Source organism: Eretmochelys imbricata, chromosome 8 (genome assembly GCF_965152235.1).
Source record: "Eretmochelys imbricata isolate rEreImb1 chromosome 8, rEreImb1.hap1, whole genome shotgun sequence".
Lineage (NCBI taxonomy): Eukaryota > Metazoa > Chordata > Testudines > Cheloniidae > Eretmochelys > Eretmochelys imbricata.
This window is the reverse complement of record NC_135579.1, coordinates 78,790,817-78,811,422: the sequence shown is the minus strand read 5'-3', so window position 1 is coordinate 78,811,422 and position 20,606 is coordinate 78,790,817. Positions and strand designations below refer to the sequence as shown.

General features: G+C 43.1%; 1 protein-coding gene across 1 annotated transcript in view; it reads right to left on the bottom strand.

Moving 5' to 3' along the window:
• COL24A1 (collagen type XXIV alpha 1 chain) overlaps positions 1–20,606 on the bottom strand; it is a 248,411-nt gene that overhangs the window by 36,783 nt on the left and 191,022 nt on the right. The window contains exons 39-48 of the mRNA XM_077825362.1: positions 20,405–20,512; positions 16,608–16,661; positions 15,879–15,986; positions 14,202–14,255; positions 13,306–13,359; positions 11,904–11,960; positions 9,066–9,119; positions 8,169–8,222; positions 7,990–8,043; positions 401–454 (exon numbers count right to left, since the gene is read on the bottom strand). Of these exons, the coding sequence (XP_077681488.1) occupies positions 401–454; positions 7,990–8,043; positions 8,169–8,222; positions 9,066–9,119; positions 11,904–11,960; positions 13,306–13,359; positions 14,202–14,255; positions 15,879–15,986; positions 16,608–16,661; positions 20,405–20,512 (651 nt within the window). The remainder of the gene's footprint in view (positions 1–400; positions 455–7,989; positions 8,044–8,168; positions 8,223–9,065; positions 9,120–11,903; positions 11,961–13,305; positions 13,360–14,201; positions 14,256–15,878; positions 15,987–16,607; positions 16,662–20,404; positions 20,513–20,606) is intronic.

Here is a 20,606-nt window from a genome sequence, read left to right as displayed (position 1 = left end):
GTTAATGTGATAAGAACTGTATGCTCTGTGTAAACTCTACAGACAAAGAATGTAGTTATAACTTTGCAAATGGGAAGCAGCCTCAGGATATAATTCACTAATTGTACCTCATTCCAATGTGCTGATTAACTGAGAGAGTTCATTTTCAGTATCATTTAATACCATTTTGTGTTTCATCAAAGATTATTGGCCTGATTCTCATATACCTTAAGGACAATTACATTTAGACCCACTTTGAGTCCCATGTAGACTGGCAAAGCAGTATAAAGTGGTCTTAGGGTAAATGAAAATCAGGCCTTAAACTATGACAAGCAACGAATACTTTTAATTTTTATATGCATCGTCATTTGCATTTATCTGTTTTATAAAAGAACATAGATGGCAGAATCTTGTTACTTACAGGAATTCCAGGTTTCCCAGCTTGACCAGTCATTCCTCTTTTTCCAGTGGGACCCTAGATATTTCAAACATTTGTGAATTGGTCAAATCAAAGACATAAAAGAAGACTCTAATGAAAATCTTTTCATCACCTGGCTTTGGATCAGGCCCTAAAAGCATGACATTTTCAACAATCAAAACAAAGATTTCATAGTGTGGTTGCACACAATTTCCCCCCTCTTCTTTAATATACTGTACAATTTCAGGTCATTTCAACAGTACCAGAGCTAATCAGGATATTCCAGATATTTAGGTAACTCTGCGCCATCAGACAATATCACTGAAATAAAGTACATTTTTCAATAGCACTTTCATCTCTTTTTGAAAAGCAAAGCATACAAAATAAGAATATGTATATGCTGACGCCTGTATTGGAAAACAGGATTCTTGCCATAGTGAATATTCCCTTTTATCTGACCTCTAAACATAATACGAATGATGAAATAAACAGTTAATTAAAAAAACCCCACTTTTTGGATTGCACAACCAATGTGGAGACATCTGTGGATTTAGCTAACTTACTGATATGGAGAGGGTAACATTTTCAAAAGCATCTAAGTACCATTGACTTTCAATGAGTCTGAAGCACTTTTGAGAAGATCCCAAAGCACACAGAAAACTTTAAAAAGCCATTATAATCACAGTATATACAGGGATCATTCATCCACCTTAGAAATACAGCCACTTCTAAGTAGACGGCAGCAGCACACAGCAACACTACGGCATAGATTGAGTAGAAAAGACCTTTTAAAGTTTTCTGGTCTAAATTATTTTTAACACAATTTCTAGAAATAAAGGCTAGTGAATAACCATACTATGTTAAAACTATATTCAACCTAATAAAGTTTAAACAAACTAAAGATAAAGATAAATACAAAACCCACCATCCAACTAATATAAATATCAGAAAGTTAACAAAATACTGTTCCATTGTTTAATTTAATAACTTTTCTTAATAAAACTATGGCACAAAAACTCCACCAATTAAAACGGCAATCTATACATTTAAAGCACCCTGTTTCGCTTTCATTAACATTTCAGAGTTTATATAAAATAAAAAGTTAATTTATGTTCTGTGTGACTAGCCTTGTAAAACTTATTTACAGCAGCACTATTCACAGCACAGGCACTAAGGTTGTGTCAATGTTTCTATTATTAACCTGCTTTTTTATAAGACTTTAGGCTGTAAAGACTTTATAAGACGTTAAGCTGTAAAGTTTTGTTCCAGGCTGAATATTGGCTCCAAACTGGCATATGGAGATTTCTTGCTGGGGAATATTTTCTGATTAATATAATGTAAGTTTTCCCCAGGGAGAGGGTTGAGGGATGACTGTTTTTATCCTACAGTGTGCATATGTTCTCAAAGTCAATATATCGGAATGCATAGGAGAGGTTTCATGTTGGTACTGGTATATGAGGATTTAGTGTGTTCATTTTGCATTAATGCCCATTTCCAATCTGATCCAGATGATCATCTATACACCGAAAATGGTTTATTTGCAGCAGGATTGTAAGGTGACAGTGGGAGTTTTGGGACAAATCACTAATATCCATCCCATTTAAATTGCAATGGGAATACAGATTACAAATCATCTTTATTCTAATCCTTCTAAAAATATTAGAAACCAATAAAAGTCACCCAATGGCAAAGTGTGAAATACTTTAAGCAATTTACAGTACACCATGAGGACAAAATATTACTGGTGAAGGAAAATATTTATATTTGATCTTTTCAAGACTTGCTCTGTCATTAGTGTGCTGTTGTTTTGTAGCATATTCCATACTTCCAGGCCTCAGTCTAAAGCCCAGCCATTCTGAATGTACATACTATACAGTCTGATTGGGCTTTCTTTACAGATTATTTCATCAGATGGATCAGCGTTATGTAATTCTGCGTGTTTGTACAGGGCTAGTTTGTCAAATGGACTTCCATTTAAGGACATTCAAATATTTTGAGAAGAAGTAAATTTTTAAAGGCTTTTCACCACTTCAGGGTAAAAATACTAATCAAGTAGTACTTATTTGTTATCTTAGGTTATTGTGAATTTTTGGTAATTTTCCATTTCATACTATTTTTCTCCTTAAGGGATGAAACAGAAACAGGATCATTTTAGTCTCAACACCAATATAATTGTATGATGCCTCAAAAATTTCCATCATGGCACTGTCAGTCATTTTCAGGAAAATTATCACATCTTTTTTCTATAAGCCTAATATCTGGAAAAAGCAATCCCAATATTTCAGAATTGTATTTGACTCTGATATCTGATTCTTAATAAAGTTCATACAGCACAAAGGTATCACATAGGAGCCAGACTGGGGCGGGCCCTTGTGTGGGCACGGGAAAGAGGAAACACTAAAGGAACTTAATCATTGTGAACTGTGTACAGGTGGTCAGCCTCCATTGTAGACCTTTGAGAGCAATGACTGCTCCTAGCTAATACTATTTGGGAGAGGGTGGGGGTGTGAAGGGTTCATGTAGAGTTCATGCACCTGAAAACATTCAGGGCACACCCTGACTGTTGTGTAGGAGCGGTGCACACACTGCTCCGTCCAAGGACATGGACCATGGGAAGTCACTCAGAGGACATGAACTGTGGGAAGCTTCCTTGGACTGGGCTCAAGGCCTGAGAACAAGGATTGTAGTAGATAGAGGCTGGTAAATAAGAATAGTAATCAAAGTCATAATTTTTCCTTTGTTGATGCCTTTTGTGGTTGGGGTATGTAATGCGCAGGGGGGAGAGAAATAAAAGAGAGGTGGAAAGGCTGACAGCGGCAATCCCGTCAGCAAACCAGCCTGGTTGCTTGCCTAAAGCCGTGTCCTGTCTTGTATTGAACCGCAACAACTGGTGCCCAAACGTGGGGCCCTCAGCACTCACCTCGCCCGGCAAGGGTTTCAGACGAGTCACTCATCCGCTTCGCAGATCCCGGTGAGTATTTTTCATTGTGGTAAGTATGGGAAGCTCCCTCTCTGCTTTGCAAGTGCAACACCGCAGTGAGCTACGGTATTTGCTGCGTAAGGCTCAGCATGACTGCCCCACTCGAGAACTCACTCTCCTGCTACAGGAGGTGAGTGCCCAATGCCCGTGGTACCCTGAAGCTGGAACCCTTAAGCTAGCAGACTGGGAGCGGTTGGGCCAGACATTGCACAAAGAGCCTCAGGCGCCCGTGCCTGCTTTAGATGCCTGGCACCTCTGCCACGACGCGATACAGCATGTCGCCTCGGAAAGACCCTCTCCCACACCAACAGAGGGGCTGCTGATCTCGCCCCCCCCGTCCGCTCCTGCAACCATCCCTCCCCCTGCTTTGCCCCCAGCACCTCAATTACCACCGCCTCCCCTGTCTTCCCCACCGGAGCCGGTGTGTGATGGTTCTCCCCTCGTGGGGCCCCATGCTCTGGGACCCCCCGGAGGGTTGTCCGCGTCTGCTCAGGGGCTTTTGTTGGTGCAACAAATGGTTCACGCAGCGAAGACTCGCTCCGATATTACAGCAGAGGAGCTGGCTGATCTGGTCTCAGTTTGTCCGGTGACCTGTCAGGATGATGGCCAGGGCAACCAGGTTGCAAACTGGGTCAGTTTGCCTTACTCGGTGATCAGAGAGATAAAGAAAGCGATTTGCGAGTTCGGCCTGACTAGCACGTATGTACGTGGTCTCATTGAAGGGCTAGGTACTGGGTACACCCTGGTCCCTGAAGACTGGAAAGCGCTGTTGCGCATGATGCTGACACCCAGTCAGTATGTTATTTGGCTTAGTGAGAATTGGCAGATGGCGGAACGCCAAGCCCAGGTATATAGAGAGCAAGGTATCATTTATGAGCACTTGGCAGGGGAGGGCCAGTTTGCTACCATTCAGAGGCAGTCTCAACTCCCTCAGGCCATCTTCCCCATTATTTCCACCTGCGCCCAGCATGCTTTCCGGAAGGTCCCGGATTCAGGCAAGCCTACCAAAAGCTTTGCCAGTATCCGTCAGGGTGCATCAGAGTCCTTTATGGATTTTACCAACAGATTGCAGGAGGCTATCCTCCGACAGGTGGATAGCCCTGCAGCTGCTCAGGAGATCCTGTTAAAGATGGCGGTTGAAAATGCAAACGAGGATTGCCGCCATGCTCTCCAGGCGGCACAAGCCTCTGGAATTCTAGAGCTGTCAGACATGCTACAGGCGTGCCAAAACATCGGAACCCAAGTACATAAAGCTGGAGTTCTGGCTGCCGCCTGCGGAAAAGCAGGAAGGAGGGGAAGCGTTGTTACCGCTGTGGTAAGGAGGGTCACTTTCAGCGGGAGTGCCACTCCGAGGCGGCGCCTGCTCACCCCTCAAAGAAATGCCCCAAGTGTTGGAAGGGCTATCACTGGGCTAATCAGTGTTGTAGTGGGTCGAGAAACCACACGACGGGTTACCCCCGAACCCAGGGCCAAACGGGGATGTTTCCCACTCAGACAACTGTTCCTCTGCTTTAAAATCCATAGACTCCATGAGGGCGGCGACTGCCGGAAGTGCAGGGCTTGATTTGATTATGCAGGAGGACGCTGATTTTCGGTTGCCAAGGGAGGTTTGCGCCATACCTACCCAGGTGACGGGACCTCTCCCTGACGGATTTGTGGGTCTGGTTCTCCCTTGCTCACACGCTGGGAAACAGGGTTTTTTTGTCATCCCGAGGGTCATTGACGCCGATTACACTGGCGTTATTAAGGTTCAGGTGTGGACCCATCTTCCGCAGTCGCTCCCGCGTGGACGGTCAATTGCACAATTGATTTTAGTCCCCTATCAGGTGCCAGCCGCGGAGGATTGAGCCCGGGGCGGAGGCAGCTTTGGATCAATGCTGCCTCAGTTGCTGTCTCACAACACGTCCTTTCCATTTGTTGCTCTAACAATGTCGGTCCCCCCCTCGAAACCTCAGTTAACACTTCTCTTAAATAATGTTCCTTTTACAGGACTGGTGGACACTGGAGCTGACGTTACGGTGATTCGTGATCCGGAGTGGCCTGTCAGTTGGCCAACAGTTCCTTCTAAAGAGTTGTGGGGGATCAGGGGTAGCAAACCCGGGCGCCAAAGTTTGTCTTGGGTCACGGTCTCTAAACCAGGAGGCCGTGCCCTTGCTACGATCCGTCCTTTTGTGCTCCCTGTCCACCTCAATATTTGGGGCCGTGACTTACTTACAAAGCTGGACACCACCCTCAATATTAATATATAATGGCCCGAAATCCTCCCTCACCCACCTTGCCATCCGCATTACCATTGGTATGGCAATCCTTAGAGCCCGTATGGATTGACCAGTGGCCCCTCCCCCTAGAAAAGCTGAAAGCGCTTCATTCACTTGTACAACAATATTTGCATGCACAGCGCTTGGAGAGTTTCACTAGTCCTTGGAACTAGCTGCTGTTATTTTGGCCTTTCAACTTTTCGCTGATTGTCCCTTTAATTTGATTGTGGACACACATTATGTTTATCAGGTAATTGATCATTTACCCCTTGCCCTCATTACAACAATGTCACCTGTGCACGTGTGGTCAACTGCACTAGTACAAAGGTGCCCTTAGGCTGTCGGCAAATTTCTCAACCCTTTTTAAATTGTTCCCATGCCGTGAATGTTTCGTACAATTATGGCCATATCATCCTACCATCCGGGTGGTTTTTTACCTGCGGCTCACGCACCTTTAGTTATATTCCCACGAATTTAAGCGATGGCACCCTTTGCTGCCTCAGCAGAATGACACTCATTTTGCCTTTTGCCGGTCAAAAGCGCAGTAAAAGGGCTACACCCCTTTCAGAAGATTGTGTCGCAGATGTCAATCTTCTCAGCTGCTCTGAGTATACCGCCTTAGCGGTCTCTATTGTTGGGGTCCCCGGGCTTGCCACTTATACAGCAAGAACTTTAAATGCGCTGGCGTGTTTTGCGGCAAAGGCAATTAATACAACATCCCAGGCAATTGCCCTACTTAATACAGAGCAACACGAATTAAGGGATGCAATTTTGGATAACAGAGCAGCCATTGATTTTCTGCTCTTGAAACATCATTTAGGCTGTTCCACGTTTCGGCATATGTGTTGTTTTAATTTAACTGATAATAGTCGTTCCATAGAAACTAGACTGGCCGAATTGGCCAATCTTACGGCACACATATGCCAAGATCTGGGGTTTGAGGGCTTTTGGAATTGGCTTACAGGTTGGCTGCCCTCTTTAGGGTGGCTGCGACAACTTTTTGGTTATGCTGTATTTGTGATTGCTGGGCTTATTTTTTGCTGCTGCTGTGTACAGTGTATTCCCTCTTTGTTAAGACTTTGTAGAGACCCGCCCTGGCAGGCTCCCCGAGTTATGTCCTTGTCTGTCCGGGAGTTAAATCACTTGTAAAAGCAAATTGATGGCTACCATGAGATGGCCGAGCACAAATAAACAAAAAAAGGGGGGGATGAAGGGTTCATGTAGAGTTCATGCACCTGAAAACATTCAGGGCACACCCTGACTGTTGTGTAGGAGCGGTGCACACACTGCTCCGTCCAAGGACATGGACCATGGGAAGTCACTCAGAGGACATGAACTGTGGGAAGCTTCCTTGGACTGGGCTCAAGGCCTGAGAACAAGGATTGTAGTAGATAGAGGCTGGTAAATAAGAATATTAATCAAAGTCATAATTTTTCCTTTGTTGATGCCTTTTGTGGTCGGGGTATGTAATGCGCGGGGGGAGAGAAATAAAAGAGAGGTGGAAAAGCTGACAGCGGCAATCCCGTCAGCAAACCAGCCTGCTTGTTTGCCTAAAGCCGTGTCCTGTCTTGTATTGAACCGCAACAGGGGTGACATTTTCTCTACCCTCTAACCCTAACCCCAGCCTACTCCAACTCAGCCAGTGAAATGCATGGTAAGGGATGTAGAAGTGGGCATACTCCTCCGGCACATCCTGGGAGCTTCAGAACACATTGTGCTCTGGAGTGGTGAAACTCTTCACTGTCTCCAACTCAGAGTGGTGCCTTAAAGGAAGTGTTGTAACTTAGGTGAATACAAATTAACAGTTCCTAAAATATTTTGAAATATAAATATGTTGTAATAAAATATGGCAAAAAGAGACGTACATCAAGTAATTAGGGCTAAAAATCAACCAACTCCAAAATCAGTTGGCATCTTGAATCTGGCCTAATTTGAAATCTTCTATAGAGAAAAGTCTAGTGAGCACAGGGAATTCTTCAGAGAAATACAAATGAAGTGTACCTAATTTGACTGCGACTCTGTTCAAATCACACAAGTGGACAACTATCCTATCCATCTCTGTATGGTTTTAGGTAGCAATCAGGTCCATTGGGTTTGTGTTTGTAAGGACTTAACAAGGTGTAGAGTGTCAATAAGTGGCAGGAAGTCATAAGACTTTATGTTAAAATAGAACATGAAGACAAATACCACAGTCATCTTTCAGCGCAACAGCTATAAATCATATTTTGTTCTTGAAAGGAGCCTTATGATTTAAAAACTTCACTTTGTCTTCTATGGACAATAATGGTTGTTACAATTGCAAACACAAAAGAATTACAATAAAGTGGAGTTTTCTTTTTTTTTTTTCCACCTACTTCTGATCCTCTCTCTCCCTTTGGTCCTTGTTCTCCCAATTCACCTTGTTCACCCTTTAGAAAGAACAGAAAAAACACAAGCAAACAACAATTGGCCATTAAGGTAGGAGAGAAATAAATTATTTTCAATAACAAATACAGAAGCACAATACATACAGCTAACTGCCTGGAACACTTACTGGAGGCCCTTGTTGTCCAATTGCTCCTCTTAGACCTGGAAGCCCTGTGTGACCCTAGAAACAGAAAACATAAATATCACTGCAGAGATAACTCTGATGAGCTGATCATTTTCTTCTGAAGCCCACTCCTGGGAGGGGCTGCGGATATATCTACATTGCAAAATAACCCGCAGTAGCAAGTCTCAGAGCCTGGGTCAACTGATTTGGGCTCACACGATGGGGCTAAAAATAGCACTGTAAATGGTCCTGCTCAGGCTGGAGCCAGGCTCTGAAACCTGACAAAGGGCGCGGGGACCCACTGCCCAAGTCAGTTAACCCAACTTCTGACACTCGCTGCCATGGGTGATTTCTTGCACTGTAGATGTACCCTGAAAATCCTCAATTCCACTGAGGTAAATGGAATTCAGGCTGTTCAGCGCCTCATGGAATCAAGCCCTTCGTGACCCTTTCTTCGTGACAATCCCTACTCCACACTCACCATGGGAGGGAATTATACATTGTTTAAACTTTTCTGCTTTCTTGAGAGATTGGCTCATACTTGGTTTATTGCTTTATTATAGGTCTGATCTGTTTTTTGTGTGTAAGCTCTTTCTGTCAGGGACTGCATCTTTTTGTTTTGCTGACTCCACAACAGTAGCAATTGTAATTGAGTGTTTGTTATAGTGAGGTTACAGCATATTTGTAGGAAAACTGCATAAAACATACACATAATTATTAGAATGAGAGTTACAAAATAATAGTGTCTGCAATTCCAGACAAATTTATTAGTTTATTCAATACAGTATAAATTTACACTAAGAACTAATCAATACAGGTGAAGCATCAGCACATTCACGTGCGCGCGCGAGAAAATAGCAATTTTGGATTTTACTGCTTTACAAAGCAAGTGGTATTTACCTTGAATCCCTCATCACCAGGTTCCCCTCTATCTCCACGTTCACCACTAGGACCCTAGAGAGACAACCAAAGAGCAGAGTTTAATGGCTGATTAAAATACTGCTGCAGTAACAATACATCTGGGCCTTTCCTTCAGAACAAACCACCCAGCTGTGAGGTTACCAAAATCTACATACTGTCAAATTAGAAAATCAGCTAAGTTCACAGAATAAAAATGAAGTATTTCTAAAACAAATATGTATTACATTAAGACGTGCAACACCTCACCGTCAAAAATATATTGTAAATGAAGACCCCAGTCCAAGTTTCTAACCTCCCACAGCTGCAAATCTGGAATAATTCTATTGACATCCAAGGAATCTCTCCATATTTACACCCATGTAAGTAAGATCAGAATGTGACCCTAACTTTTTTTTTTAATTTGAAGGGATTATTTGATTCAAATTGCAGAAGATTATAGGAAGGTGCCATTACCATGATTAATATGTAAAGAAAACAAATGACAGGGACCACTAGGTACAGATGGATCCTTTTTTATAATGAACCTGCCTATAGTGAAACTGTTTATGAGAGGAAATCCTCAATCCCTTAGTGAAGCCTGCATGAAGAGGTTTTGTGTATGAGAACTGTACAGAAGATAGGGGAGGCGGGGAAGCCTCTCATTTAATCCAGAGGCAGGGCCCTGTGAATGATGGTGCTGCTACGATTGCATCCCATCACCTGCAGTAGAAGCTGCAGCTTGCTGACTTCAAGGAAAAGTCTCAACTCCCAGATCTGCAAGGTGCTGGGTCCCCCCTGGGAAGCGTTAAGTGCTTTAATGCTCATTGCAGTCAATGAACCAAATTCTGCATCCACTGAAGCTGATGAGTTCAGGATCTTACCCAGTGGAGGTAAGGGGGCTCAGTACCTTCCTGAAGGCACTCAGCATCTAGGTGGATGGAGATTTTAATAGGGAACAGCTTCCCACCCTCCCCCAGTATCTGAAATAAAAGCATTAAGAAAGAAAATATTGCTTTACTTCAAGGTTACCAGGGGATCATCAGGCACAGTGGATCTTCAAAGTTTATGAACTGATCCAGTGGCCATCTGTATTACATGCTCATCACCATGGTATCTGATGCCAGGTCCCTACTTCTCTCCTGTGCTCTAACATTTCTGCAGAGACCGCTGCTGTAGAGCTCAGCTCCATGGCATGCATGGGATTGTGGAATCCCCCTCCGTTGCCTCTCCTCTCTTCTGTGTTTCCATTGGGCTTTGGGCCTCCTGAAGCAGCTTCCCAGCGGAAACACACATGTTTCCTCTGCATACAACTTTTGCTTCAGTTAGCACGGCAGAATCAACACAGCTATGGGCGAGTGAACTAGGTTCTTTTCTCTCTCAGGCATCTTCATGAAAATTGTTCGCTAAGTTCCCTCTGGGGGTCCAAATTCTGTTTTCATTTACATCTTCTCATTCCATTGCCTTCAAATTCTGCTTTTTTGGGGTAGCAAAGGTCTAAATAATAAGGGGAGAATCTGAAGCCAAGGGGGCTGCATAAGTATAACTGAGGACAGAAGCTGGCCTGAATTAAAAAAATACTTAAGGTTATGGGAGAGTTTTATTTCGCATGCTCCTCGTTGATGTAGATAGTTGTAGGTAGTACTCACACCCTTTTAATAAACAAATCATAGAATCATAGAATAACAGAGTTGGAAGGGACGTCTGGAGGCCATCTAGTCCAACCCCCTGCCCAGAGCAGGACCAATCCCAACTAAATCATCCCAGCCAGGGCTTTGTCAAGCCTGACCTTAAAAACTTCTAAGGAAGGGGATTCCACCACCTCCCTAGGTAATGCATTCCAGTGTTTCACCACCCTCCTAGTGAAAAAGTTTTTCCTAATATCCAACCTAAACCTCCCCCACTGCAACTTGAGACCATTACTCCTTGTCCTGTCATCTGCTATCACTGAGAATAGTCTAGATCCATCCTCTTTGGATCCACCTTTCAGGTAGTTAAAAGCAGTTATCAAATCCCTCCTCATTCTTCTCTTCCATAGACTAAACAATCCCAGTTCCCTCAGCCTCTCCTCATAAGTCATGTGTTCCAGTCCCCGAATCATTTTTGTTGCCCTCCGCTGGATGTTTTCCAATTTTTCCACATCCTTCTTGTAGTGTGGGGCCCAAAACTGGACACAGTACTCCACATGAGGCCTCACCAATGTTGAATAGAGGGGAAGGATCACATCCCTCGATCTGCTGGCAATGCCCCTACTTATACACCCCAAAATGCCATTGGCTTTCTTGGCAACAAGGGCACACTGTCAACTCATATCCAGCTTCCCGTCCACTGTCACCCCTAGGTCCTTCTCTGCAGAACTGCTGCCTAGCCATTCGGTCCTTAGTCTGTAGTGGTGCATTGGACTCTTCCGTCCTAAGTGCAGGACTCTGCACTTGTCCTTGTTGAGCCAAATCATCATAGCAGCTCACCCTCGCACAGTTGCATTGCTAACAGGAATGAAAAGACACTTATACTGGGTAACTAAAACAACAGATAACTATTTGGAATAAATACGGGGATCAAATTCTGTTCTCAGACATGTTGATCTAAATGAAAAGTCATCTCATTAGGATAATTTAACAGAGGGTGCAGATCTGCTGAGTAAGAAGGTGCCATTTTTGGACAGCCACTTTGTACAGTAAAACAATGTGTTCAGTTTTGTTTCTAATGACACTGGTTCTGCACCTTTTTATGACAAAGTGACCCTAGACTTCTGAAGCAACTGTATAACTTGTGGAAACTCCATTTACTGCCTCTCGTCTTGAATCACTAAAATAATTTTTTTGAGAAAGAAAGACCTACTGGTTCACCTATGGGCCCAGGTGGTCCCAGTACTGTGTTGTCTTCGCCTGGGTAACCCTAAAAGGAAAATAATTATTAAAAATATTTATTCCTGGTAATGAAAATCTATTTATTCAAGTATTTCTTTAATATTAAACTGAAATAAACATTTCATACAGTGTACATACACGCAAATATGGATTATATACACATTTATACCAATTGGTGGTAGTGACTACTATACTTAAGGCTGCAGAAAACCCACCGCTTTTACATGCATCTCACTTTCAAAAATATTTGCATTTTGGGCTGAAAAATTACATACTTGCTTTCTTAACAAAAAGAAATCTGAACAAAATCCCATTTTAGTTAATGGACAGTGAAAAAAGGACACTCCTGCCAGTGTTAAAAAAAGGCTAACTACTCCTAATCCAATAGGTGTAGAGGAAACACTGTTAATCATACTGAGTATCATAATAATTGTATAGGTTAATTTTATGATGTTTTAAACGTCACACTACTACCCACACCAACAGATAAAACATTCTCTGCTCCAGTAACATATTGCCCTTAAAGACCAAGGGCCAGATTTTCTTAGGTGTTTAGGCATCCACAGATCCAGAGAGGTGCCTTGTAGGATTTTCAATATAGCCTAAGCAGGTTAGGAACCTAACTCCCATTGGCAACTAATAATCATGAAGTCAATCTACTTAGATGCCTTTGAAAATTCCACCAGGCACCTATCAGCATCTTTAGGAGCCTAAACACCTAAGAAAATCTGGTCCTAATAGGTTACTCTGCAAGGCCTTGATCCTACAAGCTCATCTGCATGGGTGGATCTGTGTACCTGTCTGACACCCCATTGCCTTCAGTGAACATAAGGGTCTGCCTGCAGGATCAAGGCCTAAAAGAATCAGAGTGAATCTATAACATTGGGTCCTGATCTTGGAATCACTTTGTACCATGCATAGGCCCTGATCCACCAAAGCACTTAAGCATGTATTTGACTTTAAAGTCAAGTCAATGGAAATTCTCACATGCTTAAAGTTAAGCACAATGTTTAAGTACTTTGCTGGATCCACGTTGCTTACTACTGTAATCACACCCAGGGAAGGCAATAGTGCTGTCTGGTAGTGCAGAAAATGATTGAAGAACTAGGACCTTATGTTTTAGAAACTGAAACATTTCATTATTCTAATTCTTAACTTTATCTTCCTATAATTTGTTTCCGCAGGTTTACATTTTTGCTCACACTGCATCACAACAGCCGAGGTGTCATCCTTTTTCCTTTTGATGGCTTTGGATAAACAAAGGCTGTGAACACTGTCTTTTGAGAAATGCTTTGATAAGCTATGAATGTACCACAACATTTCCACCCTTTACAATCACTGGGACTGTAAACAACAAGAACTAGTTTCCGTACCTTCTCTCCTTTGGGTCCTGGAGGACCAGGTGATCCTGGCTGACCTTGATGACCCTAAAAAAATCCCAAACAACTAAATACAAAATGTTATATATTGCTCAGATTAGCACTTTCTGCTGTATGGTAAATTGAATAGTGACATTTCAGACAAATTATGGGCCCAGTCTGGAAATTTGTTGCAGGCGGGCAGACCTCTGTGTGTGCAATCACAGAGGCCCTTGGACTTCAGTGGGGCTCTGTTGAAACAAAGGGGGCCAATTGTGGTTCCTAGTGCACGATCAGGGCCTTAGTTTGCAATTAATATTTGAAGACAAAGATTTAACTATTATTCCAGTAGGTGACAGCAGGAATCCATCTACACTTTGCATCTATTACATCAGTTTGGAAGAAAATGATTATTTTTTGACATAGGCCACAAAAAATTAATGTCCTTCTTCTAATCTTGTTAAATCTAAAAACTACAGGTTCTCTTATTGAAAGGGGAAATGCCTGTCCAATCAGCAGGCAATGGGTAAGTTTGTAGGAGCTCTCTTCTACCATCATTACCCCACATAAGTAGTCCTGTCTATGGGAGCAGTCCTATTGAGTGCAGTGGTTGAGAGCAAGGGTTTCAAGATTGGGCCTCATGTGCGTAAGAAATAATTGCCACTGAAACTTTATTATTTATCAGTCCATCCATCAAGATTAAACTTATTTATTAAAAATCAGTTTTCATATAAAAATATCTGGTGTGGCAGTCACCTAGTTGGATATTTACACATTCTTTATACAGTTGACCTCCAATTATGAGAGATTGTTTAAAATATATTGTAATCACAAAATTATATATCAGCTATAAATACTGACATACACACACACACACACACACGCGCACATTAATTTAGTAATAAGCTCACCATGTAACCTGGAATTCCTGGCTCTCCTTCAGGTCCCATTACTCCTAAATGTCCCTGTTAAACAGAATAATCAGCGATAAAGAAACTAATTGCTTGGCACTTGAGTAATGGTTTCATCTTTGTCCAGAGGTTGTGTATGCAGGCATGAATACCATTACTGAGCATTAGAGGGAATACAAGAAATCTGTACAAAACCAGGGTTGTCAACTTTCTAATTGCAGAAAAACGAACATCCTTGCTCCGCCCCTTGCCCCTTCCCTTCCCTGAGGCCCCACCCCCTGATCACTCCATCCCCCCTCCCTCTGGTGCTCACTCTCCCCAACCCTTACTCACTCGCTCATTTTCACAGGACTGGGGCAGGGGCTTGGGGTGCGGCAGAAGGCTCCAGGCTGGGGCTGAGGGGTTTGGAGTGCGTGGGGGACTCTGGGCTGAGGCAAGGGGTTGGGGTATAGGAGGGTGTATGGGCTCTTAGGTGGGGCAAAAAATGAGGGGTTCAGAGTGCAGGAGGGGGCTCTGGGCTGAGGCACAGGGTTGCGGTGTGGGAGGGGTACGGGCTCTGGGCTGGGGCCAGGGGTGAGGGGTTTGGGGTGCAGGAGGGGGCTCTGGGCTGGGAACGAGGGATTGTAGTGCAGGAGGGGATTCCAAGCTGGAGCAGGGGGTTGGGATGCGGGAGGGGGTGCAGGTTCCAGGAGTCAGTTTGGGTGTGGGAGGGAGCTCAGGGCTGGGGCAGGGATTTGGAGTGCGGGCTCCAGGTGGCGCTTACCTCAGATGGCTCCCTGGAAGCAGCAGCATGTCCCCCCCTCCAGCTTTGCATGCTGCCCATCTGCAGGTGCTGCTCCTGTAGCTCCCATTGACCATGGTTCCTGGCCAATGGGAGCTGCAGAGCTAGCACTTGGGTTGGGGGCAGCGCGCAGAGCCCCCTTTGACTGCACCTCTGCCTAAGGGCCACAGGGACATGTTGCTGCTTCTAGGGAGCTGCGCAGGGCCAGGGCACTCAGAGAGCCTGCCTTAGCCCTGCTGTGCCGCCAACTGGATTTTTAACGGCCCAGTTAGCAGTGCTGACCGGAGCTGCCAGGATCACTTTTCGATAGGGTGTTCTGGTTGAAAACAAGACACCTGGCAGCCCTTGTACAAATAGTGCCTTATCCAAAGCCCATTGAAGATGATGGAAAGACACCTATTTCAGAATAGGGGGTGAATTTAAAAATATGACTTTAATCACAGACACAAGGGCGCTTGTATCAGAAAATCCCACTTACAAGGAACAGACTATGTTTTTGGAGTATCTGAGAATAAACTGTGTTCAAAGCTAAAAACCATTCCCCCACCGATAGTATTGTTTGTTTACAGCTCATATTATCTTTGGTCTAAAAATGTTTTAAGGTGCTCAGTTATAAACATCCTTCTTTATTATATTCAGCAGATGATTCCTGAACTGCTTAGTCTAGGCCAGGATTCAGGGTAACCCTGTGTGATGACAATAGACAGTGTTGATTGTATTAGCTATTCTAGGAACGACACAGACAGAGAGAAATGCAGGGTCTATCTGTGTCCAGCAGCCTCAATAAAAATTACCTTTTAAACTCAAGACAAGCAAGACTTGTCTCTTCACTTCTATGAGACTCCATGCCCCTAAACTGTAAATACATGACTCCATAAAAAATATATTGTACTGACCAATAGACCTCTAGTTCCTCTTGCGCCGTTAGGACCAAATTCTCCAGGTTGGCCAGCTTCACCTGTGGCTCCAATCTCTCCTGGGGGTCCTAGCTGCCCCTTTCCCCCCTGTTGGTGTTATTTTATGGAAAGAATTAAGACATTTACATTAAAATTAAATATCAGTTTATACCTCAGCAAAAGAATATCATTCGGTAAGGGTATTATTTTTAAACACACAATTTGCTTTTAACTGTAGTTTTAAAATCTGAGACTCTAGGACATGCAATGAGGAGTATTTCATTAACAAGCATGATGGTTTGTTAGTAATTTATTTCTATATTAGCTAAACTTAATGTTTTATGCTATACTAGTGATGGGCTCAACCTGCAAAATCCAGAGCCACATTTTGATGCAAACTTCCCTTGAGGAACTTGGATCTGATGTTCTATTTTGGGACCTTACCTACCTACCTACCTACAACAGATCCCATTGCTGTGCTAGTGATAGAAAATTATTTGCCCAACTGCAGGGCAAAGTATGAGATGAAGTACATGGGGACTTGATTCCTCTTATGCCTGGGGTTTCCTGGCTCATCACATGAGCCTAATGATACAAGTGGCACAAAAATTTATGGTATCTTCTGCGGCTCTGGATCCTTCAACACCAAGTGTTTAAGAGGAATTATTTTGTAATAGAAATTCAAGGCTCACATAGAAAGGAAAGTAGGAAAGCTGAAAACTACATTACCTTTCTTCCTGGACGACCTGTTTGACCTGGATTTCCTGGTGTTCCTTCAGATCCCTGTGGAGGGAGGGAGAAACAGATTCTGAGAACATGTTTAAATTGCACTCCAGATTGGTTAATCTCTGCAAGGCCTTTGAAAATTAGAGATGTTGGTGGAAAAATCTTATTAACCTTGGCCTTAAGTTAGCATGAGTGTTAGAATGAAGTAAGCATCAGAGCACGTTTATCAAACAAGTGAAAAGGCACCAAAACCAGCCAAACAGAATATATTCATGGAGGAATAAAAGTCATTTTGTCTTCAAGCCAAACACTGCATCTAGTGAAATATGATATGCAGACAGTGGAAAACTGACTGTGGATCCCAAGGTTCCTTCTGTAGAGGGAGCCCTAGTGAGAGCAGTAAGGCCCATGCAGGGCTCACCGCAGGTCTGAGGCCTAAACCAGTAAGCAGCAAGCAACATGGTCCACAGTTCATTGCTGCCAACCACCCAGTAATCCAGGTGCAGGGCCCACCGAGCAGGAGATGAATATCAGGTCCATGTTGTCCCTGCTATTCAAGTTACATCACAATATGAGTAAACCGGGGAGGGGGGATGCCAGGCTGTTACTGGGAGTCTTATGATTCCAAATGAGCCAGAGTGCTCAACAATTGATGCTGACTTTCAGGGGGGAGAGAAGAAGTGTAGGGTTTCTTTTTCTGGAGGGGAGAAAGATATTTTCGTGAATTCAGGATCAATGCAGGTTAAACCCATCTCCTACTTTATGATCCTCTTCTTTGATTAGATATGGCCCCAAAGCAAAACTATTGGTTAAAACATCACTGAATTTTGAGGAAATTCATTTCCTGGTCTAGAGCTGAACTTTGGAGCTTGTCCATATGCCCATAATGAGGCCAAACCAAAACGCCAGGTCCAAACACTCTCAACCTTTGAGACCTTTAAGGAAGAAGGAAAGTAGTTTACTATAATGGCCTTTGAAACATGTGAAGGAGCAGAAGCCTGAAAAAGCTTCAGTTAACAAACAGCTAACCACCTGATTAATCTTGTTTTTGATGCACAATAAGACTTTGATGATGAGATTTGCTGTATAAAATTGTAATTTTATAAAATGAAGATGTCCTGAAGCTGGGTAGTTTATTGACCATTTCAATATATCAAGTCGGGAAAACAGAAAGCATTCAAAGTGTTCTGAGTTCTTCTGATATTTGTAGCAAGGAGAAGAAAATATCCAGCATGGCACTGCTGATCTCCAGATTTATGCAAAGTTAGTAGGGCTGAAAATCAACAAAGAGGAAACTAAAACCATGAGAATCAACATCAGGGACCATAGATCTTGAACTCTGGTCCACAGGGCTCTGTGGAGCTAGCAGGTTCCAACCTGCCACCCAGGGACCACCTAATTGTTTTCAGAATAGGAGCTGAACTCAGACAGAGAACTCAGTCCCCGGACCTGATTGGCAGAACGCTGGGGACCTTGATTGGTCCACAGCCCCTACTTAAACCCAGCACAGGAACAAGATGTGTCCGTGCATCTGGTATCCACCTTGATCTGGACTGTGTGCCTTGTGCTTCCCGTTCCTGCAGTCTGACTCTGGTTATCAATCTGTGGTTCTGCTCTCAAGTTTGTCTCCAGCTTCTGGTCTCCTGGTACCCTGACTACCTGCTTCCTGACATTCAATTCTCAGTTTTCCCTCTGGGCGGTCTTGGATTCTGACCTCCGGGTGGCTGACCCGGCCTGACTCCTGCTTTGACTACTAGGTCAGACCATCCATGTCCCGGTTATGACAATCAGCTTTAATTCCCTCTGGGGACTCTACCTGTGGTACTGCCTCACTGCAAGCCTCCAACATCCCTGATCAAGCCAAGGGCTCAATTTAGCCCCAAACTTTTTATTTTTGAAAAATATAAGAAGCTTGTTCAATTAGTGATTTCAGTGTTTCCCCTAATGCATTACATAAAATCTTAAAGCATTTGACTCTCTGGGATTGCATATCTCAGGGGACTAGATCGTGGGGTAAAAAATATAATATGCTCCTTTCTCAGTTTGTGAGACTGTTTCTTTAAGGAGCCAAGAATAAGCAGTATATTGCAGAGGTCCACCAGAAGAGTTTAAAGTTGAAGACAGTTGGAATGCCTGAGCTTCCAAAGAAGAGAAGAGTTCTCAAGAAAATGCAAATAGAGACAGGTGAACCCAGCTACCCAAATTCAGCAAAGGAATGTTATAAGTACTTATGCTTCTAAGTAATTGATTTTACAATGTCCAGTATTCAATCCAGATTTGAATAGAAACGCTAAAAAATTATCCAGAATCTTGAAACTCTCAGAACTATCTCAACTGCAGGTTCAAGACATGCCTCAGGCGTATGATTCCAATTTCAATCACGACCAACTGATTACTCATTTTCAACTGTTGGAAGCTAACTGTCAGTTTACAGAAAGATCAGTGAAGTCAGTTCAGAGATACCTCACTATTCTAAACCAAATCAAATTTCCTCTGTTTTCAAAGTGATGACATTGATAAATGATTTTGGTGACATCAGTAACTAATGATGTATACGAGCGAGTCCCAGAATAAGCTGTAGCTTTCATTTGATCAGATGGACTCAAGATAAGTGTTATTTGTGTTCTCCCCCTTTGAGGGAAGGGAAACATAACAGCAGGCAGAGGGAGAGGATGGCTGAGGCCTTCTCTCTAATCTATGTGAATAAGAATATTAAAGTCCCTTGTCCATGCACACGGTCTGTGTCTAGACTCTAAAAAAGGTACTTTTTGTAGAGTTAATTTGAAATTGCCTCCCTTCCCTCCGTTAAGCAGAATCTGGGGAAAGTGAATTAACAGAAATTCGGCTCAGGGGAGCTCATTCTAATGAGTTTTCCACTTCTAGGCCAGTTGTTCAGCACAGTCTAAAAGTTCTTTTAATCTGACAGCTGTTCCGTGGTTTCTCTAGAATAAGTTATTGCTTTCTGGTTTCTAGTGAATACAGGTGCCCACGTGATGATTGGTACCAAGTGACACTATTGATATTCTCAGCAGAAAAGCTAAGTGTTGATTGGGGATGGTGGCTGAGCTGACCTGTCATTCCTACAGGTGGTCTTTCAAAGAGAGGGTTGAGGCACATAGCTGAAGCAGAATAGGGGACACTTGCTGGTGTCTGTGGAGCAACTGTTTTGTACATTGAGAGAGCACCTTTCCCCCTACAAGCTGTCACTCTTTACAAGTGCTAAATTCTTTTGCAGAACTTTTTAAAGAAAAGTTTTAAGCCTTATGATTCATTGTTATAAAAGAACTTGTAGCTAAAACCTGGTTACACTTTAAAGCCTGAAGCCTCGGCATTTATAAAGGTTGCAGATTGTTTTTATTTATTCAGCACTAGGTGCTTTATAGACCAAAAAATGGCAACTTTCTACCTCAAGAAACTTACAATCTAGACAATAAAACATTACAAAATCAAAGGATGACAATAAGGACCCAGGTAGGGGGAGGAGGAGGACAATGTGTATAGCATGAAAGGTCATGACATAACATTTACTGCTATGTATGTAACCTGTCAGGAGGGGTCTGAAGTAGGAGACTTTAAATTATATGTTGCACAGGATCTGGGTGATTGTTCCAGGCATAAGGGAGTGATAGTGAGGAGTGAAAAATCTGCCAAAAGGTTCCACATTTAAAAAATGACCAACATGTTTCTCTTCTTATCCATGCATCAAGCCATGAAAAGTTATATGGAGGTGGTGAGCTCATTCAAAGGAGATATTTCTTTTTGCAAGAAGTAACACCCATGTTGGTTGAAATTATACTTACTGGAATACCCATTATGCCAGGTTCACCAGTGGGGCCTGGAATTCCTAGAATTCCAGTCTCTCCTTTTTCACCATCCTCTCCTGGAAGCCCTTGGTCTCCAGGGATCCCCTAAAATACAGCAGAAGAATAAATCAAGCCTAAAAAGAATTAAACTGTTATATTGAACGATGTTACACAAGAATTCTCTGCTTATTTTTGGCCC